Here is a 22,045-nt window from a genome sequence, read left to right on the forward strand (position 1 = left end):
TCAGCATTTAGATTGTTTTTAAACACTCAGATTTCACACTTTCAAATAGTTGTATCTTAGTAACAAACTAAAAATTAATTAAGCTTATTTATTTCATTTAAACATCATTTAAAAAAAATAAAATAAACATTTATGGTTTTGTGGACATGGGACATATGGGGACATATGAAGCTAATCGTTTCAAGATATACATTACATTTTGTTTACTGCAAAATGTAGCAAAAATAAGGGTTTCTGATGAAAGATTTTTGTGCTGAAAAACAACACAAAAAAATACTAAGTCAAACATTATTCAGTTTACCAAGGTACAAAATAAATATATAAATGAATGGCAGTACCTGAGCTCCTTTCATGATTTTTTTGGCTTTGGCGTTGAGGTAGAAATCTCCCCATAGTGTCTTGAGCAGAACTGAGGAGCGAATGCCCATCTTCTGACTATACATCTCTGCAAACTGATGGATGCTAATGGAGCATTGGAAAAAAGACAATTTACCATCATTAATAAATCACTCTTTTTCTCATAAATATCTCAAAACATATTTCTAAAGGTGCTGTTGACTTCAAAAATTCGTCAGATGTTAATAACAACCAAAGAAATCCATATATGCAAAGAAAACAAATCTAATCATTTTACAAAAGAAGTTATGCGTAATAAAATTAAATGACACAGGAAAATGTACTGAACACATGAAGAAAGGAAGGTGTAGAAAGGCAGTGAAAGCCCAGACAGTAGCTGAAATCTCTCAGTAGTTATTCGGCAACCCTCTGCCCTTCCTTAGTGCAAATTAATATCAGCTGCTTCAGTCCAACATCTACATTAGCAGGATGATGAAGATGAAACCAGAGTGGACATTTTAGCAAGACAATGATTCTAAACACAGCCAAGGAAACTCTCAAATGCTTTCAGAGAAAGAAAATCAAGCTGCAGAATAGCCCAGCCAATCACCTGACTTGAATCCAAAAGAGAAAACAAATTAATGATCAGATTTGATAGACGAGACCCACAGAAGCATCAAGATTTTGACACACTGTTAAAGTATATGAAAAACTCAAACTTTTTTTGTTTTGTTTTATTTTTTACCAAAATCTGGTTCAATTCTATGTCAACAGCTCTTTTAGAAATATTATTCTAAGGAAATATAATATTATATAATTTGATTAATAAATTAACAAAGAAATTAATAAATAATACTTCTGTTTTCATCAAGTCATGATCCCCACATTTAAGAAACCCTGTTGAACAGTGTTAAAATACATAAAAAAAATAAATAAATATGTGTCATAAAATACAATTAATGAATTGATCTATTAATTAATTCATGACTTGAAAAAAAAAAAAAAAAAAAATATATATATATATATATATATATATATATATTTATTTATATTCAATTTAATATCTTAATAATCGATCTAAAGAGGTATTACAGGTTTGTAAACAATGGTATTCAATTACAGAAGGAACTGCATTGTAACAATAGAAGCAAAATAAACACATTTCTCGCTTATTTTCTCTCACATACACACACAATTAGTACACTTTAGGTTGTATTTTACATTCAGTTTCCACTGTAGAGAAAAAAGCAGCACAGACGTCACTGTACCACCTATTGGTTTAAGCGCAACATTTCAAAAGGACACTTCATTTTGGAGTGCTTTTACACTATGCAACGTGGTGAGCTTTGGTGCAAAAAAACACCTCATGCTCACAGAGTGTTCTGTTCTCTTCTGTTTGGTCAGCTTTTAGAAACGTCCACCTACACCAGTCAGATTAGCACTTATTTCAAGTATCTAAAACCACAGTTATGTAACGCCTCAAAAAATGTGCAAAACATTAGCAGGATGGAGAGCTCTGATGCTGAATACTGATATTGTAACGCCATCTTGTGAACCATCATAAGTACTGCATGTAAAGGCTGACAGTCAACTGCTTTTTAATAGGGATGTACTGATTAACTGGACAGAATTAGAAAGTTTTCACTTCAAAAATGCACACCTGGCAACCAGATTTGTTTTTGATTTGTTTTAATTCTGTCAATCTTTGCAAGCAAGTTGCACTGCAGTTATTTTATAGCACAAAGTGTAAATAGATGGAGCACATACTGTGGGTATCAACTGACATACTGAAATAGCAGCTTAGGAACCATGTTTTAGACAAAAATATATAAAAAGTTTAGATGCAAAGACCTCTAAATGTCATCTGAAATTTCCCTCTAAAATGAGTATTTTTATCAGGCTACTGTGTGTATGTTCAATAAGACCACTTTTATGGCAAAAAAATAAGTTATTTTCTGGGTGCTTAAAATAAAATATCTCAGCATAAACAAAAGGAGGCTGAAAAACATTGAATTTTTGATGGAAAATTCAGATGACACTTAGAGGTTTTTGCATCTAAACTCTTTATATTGACCTCCAAATACACGGCAAGTAGGTTGGGTGACCTCTAAGCGGAAGGAACTTACACCACAAGTAGGCTGGGTTTAGGTGGTGTAGGTGGGGTAGACATTAATAAAACACATCAGGTTACTGTGAGGTTGGGTTTAGGGTTGGAGTAGGCGTAGGCGTAGACCAGGAGGAGCCAAACCATGTTCCTGGAGATCTACCTTTCTGCAGACTTCAGGCCCTATCATATACCCGGCACAATGCCACGAAGTGTTGCTATTTTCAGTTAAATTTTTCCGTTTTCCACCACGTTTTTTAAATAGCAAATGCATTTGTGCCACTTTGTGGACTCATGAGTGTGCCGATCAAGAAAAGAAGTGTGTCTAGGCGCATTGTTGGTGCATTGCTGTTTTGAGGAACTGAAATAGACTGTGCAATTTACCAGCTGAAACCAGATCTAAAGTCCAGCACAGAGCACGTTAGTTGTGCGTCTTAAATGCTTACGCATAGCTTAATACCCACAGGATGTACAGCAAAATACAAATATCCTTACATATGAAAAAGAATAAAAGAATTAAAATGTTACAAAAATTATTACTTTGTACAAAAATATAAAAACCACTGCCTCCATGCCTTCTTCATCTTTTAATTTATTATTATTATTATTATTATTATTAGCAGTATTATTTATTATATACAAATTTATATTTGTTAAACAAGCTTAGATTTGTCCACCCGTCAGCTTTTGGACCATATGGGGTATAGGACGTGTGTTTGGATAGAACTTTTTTTATAACACTTGGTCATTATTGTTAATTTATTTGCTTGCTGAAAATTAGAACTGAATTTAAAAATAGTTTTGAAACAAATCTTTGCGCTTAAACTAAGTTAATTATTGTAGGCTAATGGATGTCTTCAATTGAGAGCTTACAACCCTGTTTCCTTAAAGAGGCTGAATAAAGGAGTCTTGTTCTTTATTCTTGCACTGCAGATGGTGTGTTTAACTGTTTTCTCGCTAGTGAAGCGTTCAGGTTTTCCACTTACAAAGCCCGCCATGTAAATAGCAAATGCGACTCAACTGACTCTTAAAGGGAATGGAAGATGAGACTGATTGGTTTATTCTCAAAACACACCCATAACTTGGGGAGAGTTATCACAAACTAATTGACACCTTCTATTTATCACCATTTCTGTTTGTTGTCAAAACGGACAGTTGGAGGGGCGTGGTTTGGTATGTTAGCCACGCCCAATGCCTCATTACAAAGGACTAATTTTTTTTGTCATAAAGACATGCACAGATGAATTGTTCACCAAAAAACTAGCAATGCGCGCTAAAACAATCAATATGGTTAGTTTTGATTTCATTTGTACTTTAAAGATAAAATAACTATTAAAAAAAGAGCTAAATTGCAAATCTGAATCGACCAATTGTACAAAATGAGCAATGAAAAACAAAATTGGATCTTTTTTTTTTCTTTTTTCACTGTAAAAGTGTGACATGTACCTGAAGCCCCAACCGTCGATAGCGCTGGCAAACACCACATTCCCACGGTCAGGACTGAAGTAAAGATCAGAGTCGTCAGTCTCCTCTAAACCAGCGCTCCAGTCATACACATGATCTCCACTCTCATTCTCTGTGAAGCTGCTCTGAGATCCCGCGTCTTTCTCTGCTCGCTCCTCCAGAACTTTAGAGGTGAACAATGTGCCTGTAACTGCATTCACCTGTAGAGCAGGAGCAAACATTCATTATAGTTTTGTTTTGTTTTTTTGCCAAAAAGCATGAGATGACATTTAGGTCATCTCCTAGAGCAGGGGTTCTCAAACTTTTCAGCCCGCGACCCCTAAAACAACAACACCAGTGACTCGCAACCCACTCTATGCTCGGAGGTGGTTATAAGCATACAAATACTGCACACAATGATGCACACACACTAGTAGGAACTGTATAAACAAGCTTATTGACGACACAAAAAAGTGCAACAGCCTATTTTTTATAATCATTATTAATTTGTTTAATTCAATATTAATCTCACTTAATGAGAATAGTGAGCACAATGTTTATAGCACAAGACTATTCTTGGTTTAATTTTGGAGACTTGGAACCACTTGGAAATCCTTGGTTGTCCTCCTTGTTCAATCGTGGCCTTTTTAATGTATGCGAGTACCATGAAGGTGTAAAAGTTTAATTTTGTACTGTAAAATCAATTTGCTGCAACTAACACTATTGCTGTAATGTTAATCTACCATAACAACCCCAGGGGTCGCAATCCAATGGAAAAAAGAATTGAAAGGCTGATGACTTTTTATTTGCATGATTTTTTAATGTAACTATTCAATATTAGGTATATATTAAATATATTATAAGGTAAAAATAATTACTTGTTAATATTCTGTAGGTTATGGAAAAAATATGAAAGTTATAAAAGTTTAATAAAATATATTTTTGGAAATCACCAAGCGACCCATCCCATCCAAGCAGGATGCAATAAGCGTTAAGCAATAACTTAAACAAAATACAGCACAAAATGGCTATTCATGATTATAATTTAAAATTATATTTGTTAAGTGCTATTTATTTTTGTTATTGTTAAACTATTGCAAAATGCTGTTAAACTTATATTTTAAATTATATATATATATATATATATATATATATATATATATATATATATATATATATATATATATATATGTATATATATATATATATATATGTATATATATATATATATATATATATATATATATATATATATATATATATATATATATATATATATATATATATATATATATATATAAATAAATAATCAATCTTATTTGCCTTAATAGACAATAATATAATTAAGGTCTTTCCTGTAATTTTGGCTGACTTTAACTGCAATTTGCAGTTTCACATTCATTCATGAATATTTCATTCATGCACCTGAGACAAACTGGGGCATTAGTTGCAAATAAAGAGTAAGGACTGGTGAGAGTGTTATGGAATTTAATAATGCATGCCGAATGGAAAGAAAAAACTTACGTATTTCGTGATGTGTGTGTGTGTGTGTCTTGTCGGAAAATATGGCGAAAAGTCCTACATGACAGTAATAGTTTAATTGTGGTGTTTTCAATAATGCCACTAATATCTGCAGACTCCACACATCTTAATTCTATTTCTGTTTAGTTCAGTTATGACTTTAGTCGGATCAGGGTGATCAAAAATCGCTGTTTGGAGCTTCTGTAGGCCTACAGTTTAAAATTCATGTTTATCTGAATAAACAGCTAGTAAACACAAGTTCATCTCATTGAACATAATTTTTTTTCATCATCAAATATCATAGTAGAACAGTTTCTCAAGCAGTTTGTGATGCATTTTGGAAACAGGAGATGAGCCACCTGGCTTGAGAAACCCGTTCTCAAAGACTTATTATTTTAGTAGCACATACATTCTGAATGCCTTCGGCAGAATTCAAATGAGCCATTTTAATCTAGATTAATTGCAATATTACAGTGAGATTAATCTAGATTAAAAAATGAATCTATGCCCACCTATATATGTTGAACACGCTTATATTTTTGTAGTAAATAAATTTTTTTTTATAGTTTATATAAAATAAATGTTTTTTTCTGTTTTAACAACAGAAGTTTAAAACAGCAGGATTTATTGCAAACAAATAATATCTATATTTTTGTAGCATTATAGTTTAATTTACTGTTCCCTCTCTGTTCTTGTTGATTGAAAATATAACAATATCCTAATAACTTTATAACATAACAATTACAAAACACATGAAAAATATACACATGCAAAACCTTTTAAAAACTCATTGATCAATAGAGGTGTGCTCTGCCTCACCTGTTCTAGTATTTTCTGCAGGTGAACGTACGCCTCCTGTGAAGTGAGCTTTAGCTCCGCAATCAGCCGGTCGATTTTGTTGATGACAAGAACAGGGCGGATATTCTCCAACCAAGCTTGTCGTAAAACAACTTGCGTCTAAAGCAGCAAAAAAAAAAAAGAAGAAGAAGAGTGGCTGTTATGGTGACATGCTATAAAAGTGATATTAACACACTGAAGCTACATTACACTAAAACATTTATTTTTTTCTAAGGATCTGGAACCCATAATCCATGATTGAAAATTTTTTATATAGTCAAAATGGGGAAAATAACAACGCAATCATGCTTGCCACTTCAGGTCAAAATAACCGCACATGCGAAAACGAGTGTCATATAGCAGCAATGAGGAGATTGTAAATAAAAAAGAATGTAAGGATGTCGCCAGAGTGGCTTTTTGGTTTCTTTTCTTGTTTATCTCAGCCACTAGCTCCCCATCTGAAAGAGTTTTTAACATAGGGGGTAATATAGCCATCCAACTTCACAGTTTGTAATGTTGCAATATGTATTTGAATAATGATGGCTGGTTCCTTTACTTGAAAGCTCAGATTTGATTATCATAATTAGTGTTGTTTACAGAGTTTGAGGTTTACTGTATCATTACTATTGACACATTAAAGTTTGCTTTGATTGTTCAGCATTTACACTTTACCAATGTACACACTTTGTAACATTTTATTTATCAAGTTTAAGGGTCTCTTTATTTCATTATAAAGAGATATTTTGTTTTTGTTATTTTAACTATTAAACTATACAGGGGCTAATAATTATGACTTCAACTGTATATATTATTTCGCCCTTTTTTTCTCTATTTGTTATGGATGGTCAAACGTATGCTATTACATACAAGTCAAAAAAAGCATGAGGCTGGGCGAATTACAGTGTAACTTTTAAAGCATTTAATTTCTATGCACTTTGTGTGTCTAATCTACGAAAAACAAGTGAAAAGACTCTCGATGTTGGATGATACCTGCGGACACACTCCCTCCACAGCATCGACCACAACAATGGCCCCGTCACATAATCTGACAGCGGTGGACACCTCAGAGGAGAAGTCCACATGACCGGGAGAGTCGATCAGATTAATGAGGAACTCCACTCCTCCTGCAATGACAACGGCAAACATAAGCCAGAGCAGTACATCGTGTCGAATCAGTAAAAACAATACAGACCACGATGGCCATCACCTGTTGCGAAATGTAATGAAATAGCGCTGGACTTCATGGTGATTCCTCTGATCTGCTCATCCTCCCTGCTGTCCAGATATCTCAGCTACAGGAGCAATGACAGAAAGCAGCAGTGACAGACAAGATGGTGAGCTTCAATTGTATGAGTCTTATTTCAACTCCAAACCAACAGGGGTGTGTGTGTATGAGTGTACTGTAATACTATTTTCAAAATATTATTTTATGGATAGTTACAATTTTGAATTTTGGAAGGACAGCGGTTGACATAAAAAAAGTCATGTAAATGTCTGTCTGTCTGTCTATCAATCATTTATTTTAATTATAATTCATAATTAGTTCAACTTTTAAATGTATTTTTTATGATTCATTCAGTAATTTTCATTCGGCTTAGTTCCTTATTTGTCAGGGGTCACAATGGTGCAATGAACCTACAACTATTTCAGCATATGTTTTACAAAGTGGATGCCCTTCCAGTCGCAACCCAGTACTGAAAAAAATATTTATTATTTACTTGAATATTTTTATGTTTTTTTAAGAAATAATAATAATAATAATAATTTGTATTATCATAATCATAATCATCATCATCATCATCATCATCATCATTATTATTATTATTATTATTATTATTATTATTATTCACTGTGGCTTTAATGTATTTTATTTCAGTTTTGTTGGTATTCACCTTACAATTTTCTCATCTAATATAATTTTTCTATTTAATATCTTTTTTTTTATTTCAGCAATACTTTAATTAATTATTTTATTTATTTATGAATTGTTTCTTTTATAGTTATACACAACAACAGTGATGATATTAAAGATACATTGTAAGATGCATTAAATCAATTGTGGGTTTTAGTCAATTATTTTAGATAATACATGTACAGTATATATAATAATTATTATTAAATTTAATGTAGAGTTAATATATTTTATTCAGTTTTAGTATTTTGAGAACTTAATGAGCATTTCTGAAACTTAATGAGTATTTCTGAAATTTCATGATGAAAGCTTTTTTTTAGTATTATTATAATTCTTTTCTTTCAGCTTAATTTCAATCACAAAAGCAACGTTTTATATTTCTAGTTTTAGTTAATAACACATCATTTTAAATACACAGAGTTAATAAATAATAATACATCAAAATTAAATAAAAAAAAACAATCAACATATGCTAAAAAAAGTATAATTTATTGTGTGTACTTTGTTTTTAGGCTAACAACTGGTCATTTTCCAGAATGTACACTTACCTTTCCTGCTAAACGACTGGATATAATACCATTACTGGCCACCAGACAGTCTGCTAACGTCGTCTTCCCTATAGACAACACACAATGTTTCAATTTATACAAAAATATAAAAATCTGGCAGTAGATACTTGACTATTAATGACTATAACAATAAATAAATAAATAAGCATTAAAATGTATGTAGTTGAAGTGAGAATTATTAAAGTCCCTGAATTATTACCCCTCATCTCCCGCTTATTTCGCTTTTTCCCCAATTTCTGTTTAACCTAAAGAAAATTTTTAACACATTTTTAAACATAATAGTTTTAATAACTCATCTCTAATAACTGATTTATTTTATCTTTGCCATGATGACAGTAAATAATATTTGACTACATATTTTTCAAGACACTTCTATACAGCTTAAAGTGACATTTAAAGGCTTAACTAGGTTAATTAGGTTAATTAGACAAGTTAGGGTAATTAGACAAGTTATTGTATATTGATGGTTTGTTCTGTAGACTTAAAAAAAATTGCTTAAAGGGGCTAATAATAGAAATATAAAAAAAAATTAAAACTGCTTTTATCCTAGCCGAAATAAAACAAATACGACATCCTCTAGAAGAAAAAATAATATCAGACATACTGTGAAAATGTCCTTGCTCTGTTAAACATCATTTGGGGAAAGAAAATTCAAAGGGGGGCTAATAATTCTGATTTCAACTGTAAATCGGCAACTTTCAAACTTACCATGATCTACATGAGCAAGAATACACAGATTCCTAATGTGTGCCGTTTTCTTTTGCAGTGCAATTATCTTCTCCAAACTCGTGTGACCCATTGTTGCTTTCTATATCAAGAAGACGAAGAGCACTTTATTAGTAGAATAAACACAAATAAAATTAACACCCCAAAAATATTTGGGACTTATAAATAGCTTAAAATGTATTCATTTAATTCTAGAATACAACACAAGTGACATCTACAAATGCTGTTCAAGGTATACTTTCTTAAAATCACTCTACATCTCTATAAAAACACTGTGCATTTCAGAGTGTGCCACACACAGGTGAGTGGGCTTGACAAACCATCTGTCTAAAAACTTTCTCCACATGCACCAGACACTTTACTTAAACTCCAGTTTAAAAGGCCTCAATAAAAAAAAGCAATGTTTACTTGTGAATGCACCATCCAACCATGTTCCACTACTTGTTTTCATCAACCTTTAATGCCTTCTTTGCACAATACCTTTATGTCCTAAGAAAAAAGTGCTAGTATAGTATAGTATAGTTAGATTACCGCTCCGGTATCTTTGATATTTATAGGTTTAAAATAGCTCTCATAAAAAAAATTTCCAAAATAATGTGGAGGGGCAAGCATCAATTTGATTTTAAATATTTATTTTTCATAAGTGTTTCTTCATTGGGGTGGCACGGTGGCTCAATGGTTAGCACTATCACATCACAGTTGGCATTTCGATGTGGAGTTTGCATGTTCTCCCCATGTTCGAGTGGGTTTCCCGCACAGACCAAAGACATGCACTATAGGTAAATTGGGTAAAACAAAATTGGCCATAGTGTATGAGTGCAAGTGTGAATGTGTGTATGGGTGTTCCTAGTACTGGGTTGGAGGTGGAAAAGTATCAACTGCATAAAACATATACCAGAATAGTTGGTAGTTCATTCCACTGTGGCGACCCCTAATAAATAAGGGACTAAGCCGAGGGAAAATGAATGAATAAATGAATGAATGAATGAATGAATGTTTAATTATTTTAAAGCCGACAAGCCTATTTAGGGAAAATATTTTGAGTGGTGTCTCTCTTTAAAATTCCACTCTTTTAAGTTTACATATCCAACTTAATTGAGGTAAAGTTGGTTTATATTCACACATTCTGACTTTCTCCTTAATAGTATAATTTCAGAAAGTATTATTTGCAAATCGTATTAGCAACCAATGACTATCAAAGTTCAAAACAAATAGTGCTAATGTTTTGAAGTCATACATGTGATTTTTTTTGTTCGAATATTCAAAGTACCACGGTAAAAAAATACAGACCGTGTCACAATTGTCACTGAATGAGTGTGTGAATATAAAACCAGCTTCACCTCAATTACAAGTGATTTCTTTATGAGTGGCACAGAATGAGTGAAAGTCGATTACCAGCTAAATGATTGAGCTTAAGCTGGTTTTATATTCACACTAAACATTGAAATCATTTCAGCAGTCAATGGCTATCAAAGTAACCTACAACACTGTTCACAGTCAAATAAATAGTGCTGATGCTGTCATATTTACATGTGAGTTTAGAGTGAATATTTAAATTACCATGGTAAACAATATAGGAAGTGTGTCACAAGTTGTCACTGAAAAAATGTGCGAATATAAAACCAACTTTACCTCAACTCAAACTTATTTTTTTTATATAAATGACAGAATGAGTGAAAGTCGATTACCAGCAAAATGAATGAGGTAAAGTTGGTTTTATATTCACACTAAATAATAAAATCATATTAGCAGCCAGTGACTATCAACAACATTGTACACAGCCAAATAAATTGTGCTAATGTTGTCATATTTACATGCGATTTCAGACCGAATATTTAAAGTACCATGGTAAACAATACAAAGAGCGTGTCACAAGTTGTCACTAAATGAATGTGCGAATTTAAAACCAACTTCACCTCAATTAGGCAAGGCAAGTTTATTTATATAGCACATTTCATACACAGTGGCAATTCAAAGTGCTTTACATAAACAAGAATAAAAGAAACAAGTAAAATAAAAATAAAAATAAATAATAAAAATGAGTAAAAAAACATAAAAACAGGTCAAATGTGATATAAAAGAATGAAGAACAAGAGAAAAACATAATAGTGTGGTCTGTCGGACGCAGCACAGTGCTCACAGATGTGTTTTCAGTCTTGATTTGAATGTGCCTACTGTTGGAGCACATCTGATCATTTCTGGAAGCTGATTCCAGCAGCGAGGAGCATAGTGGCTGAAAGCTGATTCACCCTGCTTTGACTGAACTCTTGGAACTTCTAGTTTATATGATCCTAAAGATCTGAGTGATCTGTTGGGTCAGTATTCAGTGAGCATATCTGTAATGTATTTAGGTCCTAGGCCACTTAGTGATTTATAGACCAGTAATAATACTTTAAAATCTATTCTGAATGTAACTGGGAGCCAGTGCAGGGTTCAACGCTAAGGATTTTTTCTACTGGTCTGATCGGGCCAGTGGTTTAGATTTTTACTTGCCCTGCCAAAAAAAGGGAAGTTAATAGCTATTTTTAGCCACATATTTTAATTAAAGTGTCAAAAATAAAGTCTGTAAATCTAGAATTTCAATACTTTAAAAAAATGTAAATAAAAGTTATGCAAGCAAAAAGAGCAGTATGGAAAATGTGCAGGTATTTTATTGCGGTTTAAAATTATTTAACAAAAGGTGGCTGACTTGTCCAACTGACGGAAAACTGTGCAAAACATCACTTCATTTTTATTTTGTCGTGTTGTTCCCACGTAAATGTCTACTTCCAAGATGTTAGAAACAGACATTTTCTTTTAGCCTTATAATTTGATGTTGCCGCCATGTTGCCGTTTCTTTGCTGTACTGATTGTTACCAGGTTACAGAAAAAATTGCATGCTCAATCAGATAAGAGGAACTGGAAACTTTTCTACATCACAGAAAAGGTAGTGTTTAAAGACTTAAAAGCACAAACTTAAAATGCACGCAATTGACAAATAGTCAGACAAATTAAATGTAAGTGACAAGGCAGCACTGTCCCAATCGGGCCAGTAATGATCCGGTCTAATGTCCCAAGTGTCTCTCACGCTGGCCCTGGGCCACCGGGCAGTCCTTATTGTTGAGCCCTGCAGTGTAAAGACCTGAGGACAGGTGTGATGTGCTCTGATTTTCTGGTTCTGGTCAGAATTCTGTCAATTACAATCTGTTTCTTTATGAGTGTCACAGAATGAGTGAAAGTCGATTACCAGCTAAATTTCTGAGCTTAAGCTGGTTTTACATTCACACTTTTAGGCGTTCTCCTTAATAATAAAACTTCAGAAACGTACTCTTGGCAAATTCTAAATAGTGAAATCATATTAGCAGTCGTGAGCGATGCGGTGGCGCAGTAGGTAGTGCTGTCGCCTTACAGCAAGAAGGTCACTGGTTAGAGCCTCGGCTGGGTCAGTTGGCATTACTGAGTGGAGTTTGCATGTTTGCGTGGGTTTCCTCCGGGTGCTCCAGTTTCCACCACAAGTCCAAAGACATGCGGTGCAGGTGAATTGGGTAAACTAAATTGTCCGTAGTGTATGTGTTTGAATAAGTGTGTATGGATGTTTCCCAGTTATTGGTTGCGGCTGGAAGGGCATCCGCTGCGTAAAAACGTGCTGGATAAGTTGGTGGTTCATTCTGCTGTAGCGACCCCAGATTAATGAAGGGACAAAGCCGAAAAGAAAATGAATGAATGAATGAATGATGTGATGTGAAATGCTGTGAAAATGCTTCTTGGTATGTTTAACATCACTTGGGATATATTAAGATATCACAAGGTTAAACATCCTGCCTTCAACTGTACATCTACAAATAATCATGATAATAAAGTAATTTAATTATTAAAAGTCAAAAACAGTGGAAATGTTAGCTATTGAAGCTCAAGCTTCACTTCATGGATTGAGTGACGTCTTGTAAACAGCAAACCAAAGAACCAAACTAGAATGTTTACAAATTATCACATGAATATTAGCAGCCAACCACTATCAAAGTAGCCTGCAACACTTTTCACAGTCTAACAATTGGATCTAACGCTGTTTAAGTCATGTTTAGGTAAACTTAATTCTTTATTAATGACACAGAATGAGTGGAAGTCGATAACCAACAAAACGAAAAATAGTGAAATAATATTAGCAGCCAGTGACTATCAAAGTAGCCAACAACATTTCTAACAGTCAAATAAATAGTGCTAATGCTGTCATATTCAGTTCAGAGCGAAGTACCATGTTAAACAATATATGGAGCAAACAAGAAAGTTAAAACCAACTTTACCTCAATTATAAATGACGCAGTTTCAACACAAAACTGAGCGAGTATGTTTGTTGACAACCATAATATTCCAGCATATTATTTCTCAAATATGAATGATTCAATGATGACACAATCAGTTGAAACTTTTCAAAACAACGTCTATTGCTAACGCACAAACCTAACGTTCAAAGCAGACATATATAACATGGTAATATAAACACGCGTATGTTCAGCCTAAAAACCAGCCAATTCCAAATGCCATTCTGGCTTTATGAACTTGAACGCCATCAGCATGAGAAATGACAACAGATACTCACATGTTCCCTCCAGTCCAGGAAGCGCAAACGTGCGGCTCGTCGCATGCGTCATACGTAGTACGTTACGCAGCGTCGTCACCAGGACGCATCTGACAGCGGTTGCGTGGAAACGGAATGCTACAGACGGGCAGCGAGTGTGTGAGTTGAAGAAACATTCATAATAATCGTCAATAAACCGATGAAAATGACACGCCTTTGTATCTGTGAGATGTGCAGCTGTGGGTAAGAGAGTGTTTGATTTGTTGGGGCTTGTTTTTGGCGTACAAGAGAATATAAGTAACCCGAGAAGACGTTTTGAATAATTGATGGGTAAATGTTTGGATTTGGTGTAATGGAAAAAGTTAGACAAACTAATCTTGAAGGACGGAGAATTGCAAATAACTTTATGTTATTTAATCAATAAGCAAGGTAAGTGGCCGCTTAGGGCCCCAGGATATCTGGGGGCCGACAATAAAAATCTAGAGGTATAAATTATGCCTATGAACTACATATAATATCATTTTCTATCATATTTTGTAGAGTGAGTCAAACAAATATTTTTTTACAGAATTAAATATTTAATATACAATAAAATATTATCATTATAACGTAATGTTATGTAATAATAATAAAAAAAATATCCACCACCCTCAGTCATGGAGCAGTCCAGCAGTCAAATTTATATATATATATATATTATATATATTATTATTACATAACATATATATATATATATATATATATATATATATATATATATATATATATATATATATATATATATATATATATATATATATATATATTTTTTTTTTTTTTTTTTTTTTTTTGGTGGTAAATTTATTTTAAGACATCTAATTATTTAAAATGGGAAGTTTACATTGAGATAAACATAAAAAAAGAAGATTGCATGATAAAAAAACAGCAAAATTAATAAATATTTAAATTAAAGTAGAAAGGGTGCATTTCAGGACTTGAGGCCCCATGCTGGAAATTGGTAAAATGCAAAAATTGGTAAATCTGCCCCTGGTAATACTTAGATTTAAATAGAAACAAATAAACACATGTCATTTATGGACAAAAATTCTTGCTATTTTATAATATGCACAAACTAAAGATTTTTGGTTGCAAAAATAAATGTAATTAAACAGTTAACCCAGTAGTTTAATTTGTTTGTGTTTTATTTGTTATAAAATGTTAATAAAGAATAGTATTTCTTTTATTTGTAACAATAATAAAAGCTGATATTTTGCGTTGACAGGAAAGTGGTACAGAAAAGTATTTTTCTTAAAGTGACAGTTTACCCCAAAATGAAAATGTACTCACTATCAAACAAAAGTGCTCAGGGGTAGCTTAATTAATGTCAATGCTCTTTGGGTAAGGAATTCATCAAAATAAACAGCAAAAGTAAGTCCAAGGCACTGAAAAAATGAAGAAAATATATGTTTAAAAGCCTTTATTGACTCTATTGACCTTTAAGTGTTTTAGCAAGCACTTGCCTTCATCAGAGAACACAGAGATCAGGTGAACACTATGGTCTCATGACTCATTAGAATATCTAAACAATACTAAAATAATAGATTGAACACAAGATCAACTCAACAATCATTATTAATTCAGCATTAAGAGAAAATATGATATATCAAAAGTCAATGGTTATCGACTTTCAGCTTTCTTCAAAATGAGCAAATGATGACAAAACTTTCAGTTTTTGGGGAACTATTCCATTAAATTAGTAATTTAATTTTCTATTTTTGAATGCAAGTTTAAAATACTTGATTAGCGCAAAATGAAAAAAACATGAAGCCTTTAGCAACAGTTTGTATTTGACTTTATTGTATACTGCAGTACTTGTTCCCTTGACAACACAAACACGTTCAGTGTTGTGAGCACAGAGACGATTATCTTTGCTTATCAATTGTTTCTTAAATGCTTCTCTCAATAGGCGTCACCGCTGCACACACCGGCCCACGACTCTGTACAAGAAAGACCCTCAGACCAACGTGTTGTCAGAGTACATAGAGAAGTATCCTCCCTATAAAGGTCACACTCGTCCCAAGAGCCTCAAGCCCCAACTGAAGTATAAAGCACATCAGGACACGATGGACGCAACAACCACCTTCAGGTAAATTCTGAAATTTAAATACCGAAAGAAACTAATTTATTTTAAAAGTTAAAATTTATATGGCTAATAATATTTCATTTAAATGGGTTTCTATGTCAGATTTTGTTCTGTTAATCATTTGTACGGCTAGACAGTAAACAGCTTGTAATAATACATAAATAATAAAGAGTTTAAATGGAAGAATGTGGCTTCAGAGCAAAATCTTGGGACAATTAACTGGGGTTTTATCAGACTCTTTATCATTCGAACAAATCAAGCATTGCCCGAACAGATAATCATTTCAGAAATTGATTGCTTCATCCATTCTTCTTCAGCTTAGTCCCTTATTTATCAGGGGTCGCCACAGCAGAATGAACCACCAACTATTTCACCACAAGTTTTAAGCAGTGGATGTTCTTCCAGCCACAACCCAGTACTGGGAAACACCAATTCACACATGCACTCATACACTACGGCCGATTTTAGTGACCCAATTCCCCTATAGCGCATATCTTTGGACTGTGGGGGAAACCAGAGCACCCAGAGAAAACCCACGGCAACACAGGGAGAACATGCAAACTCAAAACAATCAATTCAAATATCAAAAATTGGTGTGTACAGACATGTATATTCTATAAATATCTGATACTGACATTCTTCAGAATGTCTGTGAAATTAGCAAATGACCAACAATTTCAATACAATTTTGAATCAGTCATTAACTGTTTAAGTTTGGGAGCAAATTATGTAGGATGCCCACAGTGAAATCACAACCATTATTATTGAGAATGAACCCAGCAGACACACAATGTCATAAGACGTTAATATTAGGTTAGATTTGGATTGTGACATCAGGTGACCAAAATTCGATGTCCAACCAATGTTTAAGGACAACTTTATTTTGTGTCCAATAATGACGTTGATATTTGAGGCAATGCAGCGGCACAGTCGGTAGTGCTGTCGCCTTGACACCAAAAAGGTTGCTGGGTCGCTGGTTCGAACCTCGTCTCAGTTGGCGTTTCTTTGTGGAGTTTGCATGTTCTCCCTGCATTTGCGTGGGTTTCCTCTGGGTACTCCGGTTTTCCTCACAGTCCAAAGACTTGCGATACAGGTGAATTGGGTAGGCTAAATTCTCCGCAGTGTATGTGTGTGTGTGTGTAGATGTTTCCCAGAGATGGGTTGCAGCTGGAGAGGTATCCACAAGAAGGTCAACAAGAAAATGAATGAATGAATATTTGGTTGATTTTAGGTTTGTGTTGGAAAGTGACCAAAATTCAACATCGAGCCAACATCTTAAACCACTGTCATATTGACGTCAACATTTATTCATTAGGAATGGCAACCAAAATCCAACGTTTGATAGACATCATGGTAACGTCCACACAACATCAAGCTGTAACCATTAGACATTGATATTTGGTTGATTTCAGGTTGGACGTTGACGTCAACCTGATTTTCATTTCCAAACAAAATGCAACGTCCCCATGACTTTGGGATAACAACGTCAATCTAATGTCATTTTGACATCCTGTGTCTGCTGGAAAGGACTTTCACAACCCTGAAATGCAGCAACATGTTTGTGGGAGAGCAACTGGAAAACATGTAATCTTCAGAAATAGTCTTACCAAACACGATTAGTTCTTTTTTCACCATGACAGTCAGAAGGTTTTACCGGTTTTCTCAACTGCTTTGGCTCAACTTTACAATAAAATTACATTTTTTGAAACATTCAGTTCAGATCTCTGAACAATTAGCTTGTTGTTCACATCAGATTGTCATTTATTATTAATTTGAGCAAATTACAAATGCTTTTTTAAATTATTGTCATGTTTTCTCAGGACGGATTACATCCCATATCCAGTCACTCATCGCCCTGAGAAGCAACAGCTCGAGTACAAGCCCAAGTCTGGAGAGATTGATTTGGGAACCACCTATAAACAAGACTTCAACCCGTATGAAGTGCAGCCATTTACTCCTTTGCGCCCTAAAGAGAGAGTGCATGTCGTCAATGCAAAACTGGACACTGTACCTACCTATAAAGGTAAGGAGATTAGGACGTGATGTTTTGTAAGCATGTTTCAGAATTCACTCAGAACAACTGAAGCATTTGAATGTACACCTGTATTTTTTATTTGTTAATATAGCAAACACATTTACACAGCAACTTGAAAAATAGTATAACATTGGGGGATAGTATGGTTTTTGTTTATCTTTTAATAAAGAATGGCTTTATATACTACATAAACTTATTATTCTTCTTAGACTATTTTAAGAACACATCTCCTCCTAGACAGTTCATACTACGACCACCAAACTAACTCCAAACCTCCAAACTATACTGAATTATGCTGCTATATCTTTTCCAACTGATCCGACTTCCGGTTTTCCTAAAACTGACCTGGAAAATTCGAAAAAGTCCCATTGACTTAACATTGGACCAAATTTGTGACTTCAAAACTTTGCGCCATACTGTCAAATAGACTTGAGCTTGCGCTCATTTACCTCAGACTACCAATCTGCCAATCACAGATGACCTTTCAACTTACTAGCCACAGCCTAGCAACTGTCCCATAGATTTCCATTGTAAAAAACTGCCATTGACTATACATTGGACAAACTAACAACATACCAATCCATACTGGAAACATACTAACGACATACCAGTGTATACTAGCAATATACTGATCCATACTAGAAACATACTAACAACATACTAATTATACTATCAACATGCTAATTCATCATATAAACATAAAAGCAACTTGCTAATTCATACTATAAACATACTAGCGGCATGCTAATTTACACTATAAACATATTAATTCATACTAAATTACTAATAAATACTAAATGCTAATTTATACTAGAAACACGCTAGCAACATGTTAATTCATACTAGAACTATGCTAAAAACATGCTAATTCATACTAAACATGTTAACAAAATGCTAATTCATACTAGAAACATGCTTATTTATGTTAGCAACTGCCTAGCAACTACACAGAACACCTTAGAAACCACTTAGCAACACCTTAGCAAACACGCAGAACACCCTATCAACTGCCTAGCAAGAAACATGCCAATCTATTCTAAAAACTTGTTAACACTTACTTATCTATGGTAACTGTTTCACACTTTTTAAAACTACTTCAATTATTTAAACTTTGAAACTGTTTCAAATTTTCAGACGAGGCTTTCTCAAGACACCATACAGTTTGTCTACAAACTTTGTATTTTTTTTGTATTCTCCAGAACTGTCATAAACAATATTCATGCAAAAGTCAAGAATATTTCTCCAGTTGTGCCTTTACATTGTTTTTCATTTACATTTGGGATTGATTTCTGTTATTAATTTAGAATATTAATTGTATAATAATAATAAACAAATTGTTATATTTATTGAAAATAAATAAATGCATTTCAATGTACTTATAATAATTATTTTATGTTTGGGGTGGTTTCGCCCAGGGTGCCATTTAAACTAGAACCGCCACTGGTTTTAGCTACTTGTAGCTTTCAGAAAAAACAAAACACCCGTGAAGAAACTTAACACAGGGAGATTTTCGGAAGTGTTATTGCAGAGCAACACAAACAGCACGCAGAAGTACAAATGCATGACTAAGCATAAGCAAAGAGCATAGAATCACCAAGAGGCGACAATCTAGTGCAATATGGGAAACAGCCACTAGGTGGCGTGGCGACCATTTTGGAATGAAACTATTGAAAGTGCTGACGATTATCTTAAGCCCCATTCACACACACAGGTCTGTATGTGTAAACAGGCCCTTTGGTAAATTCGTTCTGGTTATTTTCCAGAAAGAGAAGATGTAACATTACCGAAAGTTTGCCGGAATGCTGCACTGTGTGAATGCAGAAGGAAGATTGCTGGAAAGAGTGCATGCACGTCTAGAACTCGCTGACGTGAGACGTCTATTTTAGCCAATCAGAACACTCAGACATATTCACGTCCACACGATTTATAAAAAAATAAAAGCCTTTAAATATTTTTCCAGACACATTTAGCTGCTAGATGTTAGTCAGATGATGTTTATATGCTACTTCTTAATGCCAACTGTGTAAATAATTATCGATAAGATGCTTATGATAAGACGTTGTTTGTTTACCTTTAAGCCCTGCTTCCTTCAGTTGCTTGACGCGTCGTGTGTGCTCGTGAAGCAGCTGGTGAGCGCCAGCTCGCACACACATCATTTAACTTACATCTCGACATGCGAAAGTGTTTCTCTATATGTTTTCATCGAAGTTGTTCACAATACTTATCCATCCACAGAGTTTGTAATGTAGTCAAATGTTTACAAATACAAACACAGCTGTTTAGAGCTAATTTCTGGTTAATGATTCCAGAATCTATAGGTATTTTGGAATAGATGTGAGAATGGTCTCTTCCGGAAAAATTCCGTAACATCCTCTTCTGTGTGAACAGCGCTTTTTTGAAATTACCGGTAAAGTTGTTCCGGAAATTTTCCGGCTATTTACCGGTATCACTGTGTGAAAGGGGCTGTATTGTCGTCCTTCAGGTTGGATCTCAGCTTTAAAGCCCTTTTTAAATAAATAAATAAAAAACAAAGCAGCTGCTTGCCATTGCGACAGTAATAATATTCGCGTGCGAGTAAACAGCTTTTGGTCTCATTTTACGCTTGAGCAACTAAATAAATGCTAAAGTTTATTTAACTGAATGTATTTTAATGACATTACAACATCGATTCTGTATAAGGAACCGTATAAAATGGAAAAAGTTCACAATAACTGGTCAATTGAAGTGTATCAGCATGGGAACAGCACTAGCTCGGCATATACCCTATCCGGGGCTGTTGCTGGACGCTGATGTTGCAATGGAATATTCTATTGAGTGTCGCTTGCTCAAGCAAGCAAAGCAAAGACTATAGAATACACAAGACATGTCACTTGTACAGTGTAAAAAAATTGTGTAACTGTCAATATGGCGAATGAAGCCCCACCTTCTAGTACAGGAGCCAATCAGCGATCGCTTTATGGCCAATAAATCCCACCTTCTAGTACAGTAGCCAATCAGCGATCGCTATAGAATGACAATTCTTTGGGGAGGGGGCTCGGACCAGACATTAGTTTCTGCAGATTTTGTGTGATTGGAACATTTAGAAATGATACTAAATAGACAGTTGTTGCTTAATTTTATTGGTTATTCGTAACATGAAATGTAATCGTAAGCTTGGCAAGTAGTTTTGGAGAATTTGATGTTTTCCCGTTCAAGCAGAATGCTCAAACATACTGCCTGAGAGGCGTTTCAAAGATGGCTGCCAAGTGACAAGACTTGCCTTAAAGGGACTTTGGTGCAAGGCAGGCGCCATGGGTCATGCCGATCATTTGATGCTGAAGTATAAACCAGCCTTAACTATAGCACTTGATTATCTGAGCACAAACAGTTCCTTTGTATACTTTGTAGACACTTGTTGAGTGTGTATTGCCTCTTCTTGTTGAATCACTAAATGCCTCCTCAATTGTAAGCTGCTTTGAAGAAAAACATCTGCTAAATTACTAAATGTAAGTTTATTATTATTGTTTAACAAAAAGTGAAGTTTATTTATGAACTAATTTCGAGAGTATCACGTGCTTATGATTGGTTGCCCACCCTTCCATCCCTACTCCTCCTCCTTTCCTAGATGGGTGGCACAGTTGCCCAGTGATTAGCACTGTTGCCTCACAGCAAGAACGTCACTGGTTCTAGTACTTAGCCAGTCAACGTTTTTGTGTGGAGTTTACACATTCTCCCCGTGCTCACGTGGGTTTCCCCTGGGTTACTCTCACTTTCCAAAAACATGTAACTTAAGTTAATTGACTAATTCAAATCAGCACCATAGACATTCTCCTTGTAAGTAGCTATCTCTTAAGAGCAATCGCTATTTGTTCATTAGCTACTACAGCAGGGAAGTTTTCGAGATTT

At 34.3% G+C, this 22,045-nt stretch overlaps 2 protein-coding genes across 8 annotated transcripts in view; one reads left to right on the top strand and one right to left on the bottom strand.

The window, feature by feature from the left end:
* The window catches only part of efl1 (elongation factor like GTPase 1), a 227,931-nt gene extending 213,876 nt beyond the window's left edge, over nt 1-14,055 (bottom strand). For 3 of the 6 annotated variants that reach the window (XR_015495088.1, XM_087260207.1, XM_087260209.1), the window contains exons 1-8: nt 14,025-14,055; nt 9,431-9,530; nt 8,702-8,769; nt 7,449-7,533; nt 7,232-7,365; nt 6,224-6,361; nt 3,887-4,104; nt 339-462 (exon numbers count right to left, since the gene is read on the bottom strand). Coding sequence is in view for 4 of the 6 variants with exons in the window: in XM_087260207.1 (XP_087116333.1) it covers nt 339-462; nt 3,887-4,104; nt 6,224-6,361; nt 7,232-7,365; nt 7,449-7,533; nt 8,702-8,769; nt 9,431-9,521 (858 nt within the window). In the remaining 2 variants the exon portion in view is untranslated. Of the gene's footprint in view, nt 1-338; nt 463-3,886; nt 4,105-6,223; nt 6,362-7,231; nt 7,366-7,448; nt 7,534-8,701; nt 8,770-9,430; nt 9,531-13,728 lie in introns of all 6 variants that reach the window. The other 3 variants (XR_015495089.1, XM_087260208.1, XM_087260210.1) reach the window with 1 other exon arrangement.
* Nucleotides 14,056-14,118: 63 nt separating this feature from the next.
* The window catches only part of saxo2 (stabilizer of axonemal microtubules 2), a 9,129-nt gene continuing 1,202 nt past the window's right edge, over nt 14,119-22,045 (top strand). The window contains exons 1-3 of one of the 2 annotated variants that reach the window (XM_087259972.1): nt 14,119-14,162; nt 15,949-16,128; nt 17,946-18,148. In XM_087259972.1, the coding sequence (XP_087116098.1) occupies nt 16,106-16,128; nt 17,946-18,148 (226 nt within the window). In that variant the 5' untranslated portion in view covers nt 14,119-14,162; nt 15,949-16,105. Of the gene's footprint in view, nt 14,247-15,948; nt 16,129-17,945; nt 18,149-22,045 lie in introns of both variants that reach the window. The other variant, NM_001037578.2, reaches the window with a different exon arrangement.

The sequence above is a fragment of the Danio rerio genome, chromosome 7 (assembly GCF_052040795.2).
Source record: "Danio rerio strain M-AB ecotype USA chromosome 7, GRCz13ab, whole genome shotgun sequence".
NCBI lineage: Eukaryota > Metazoa > Chordata > Actinopteri > Cypriniformes > Danionidae > Danio > Danio rerio.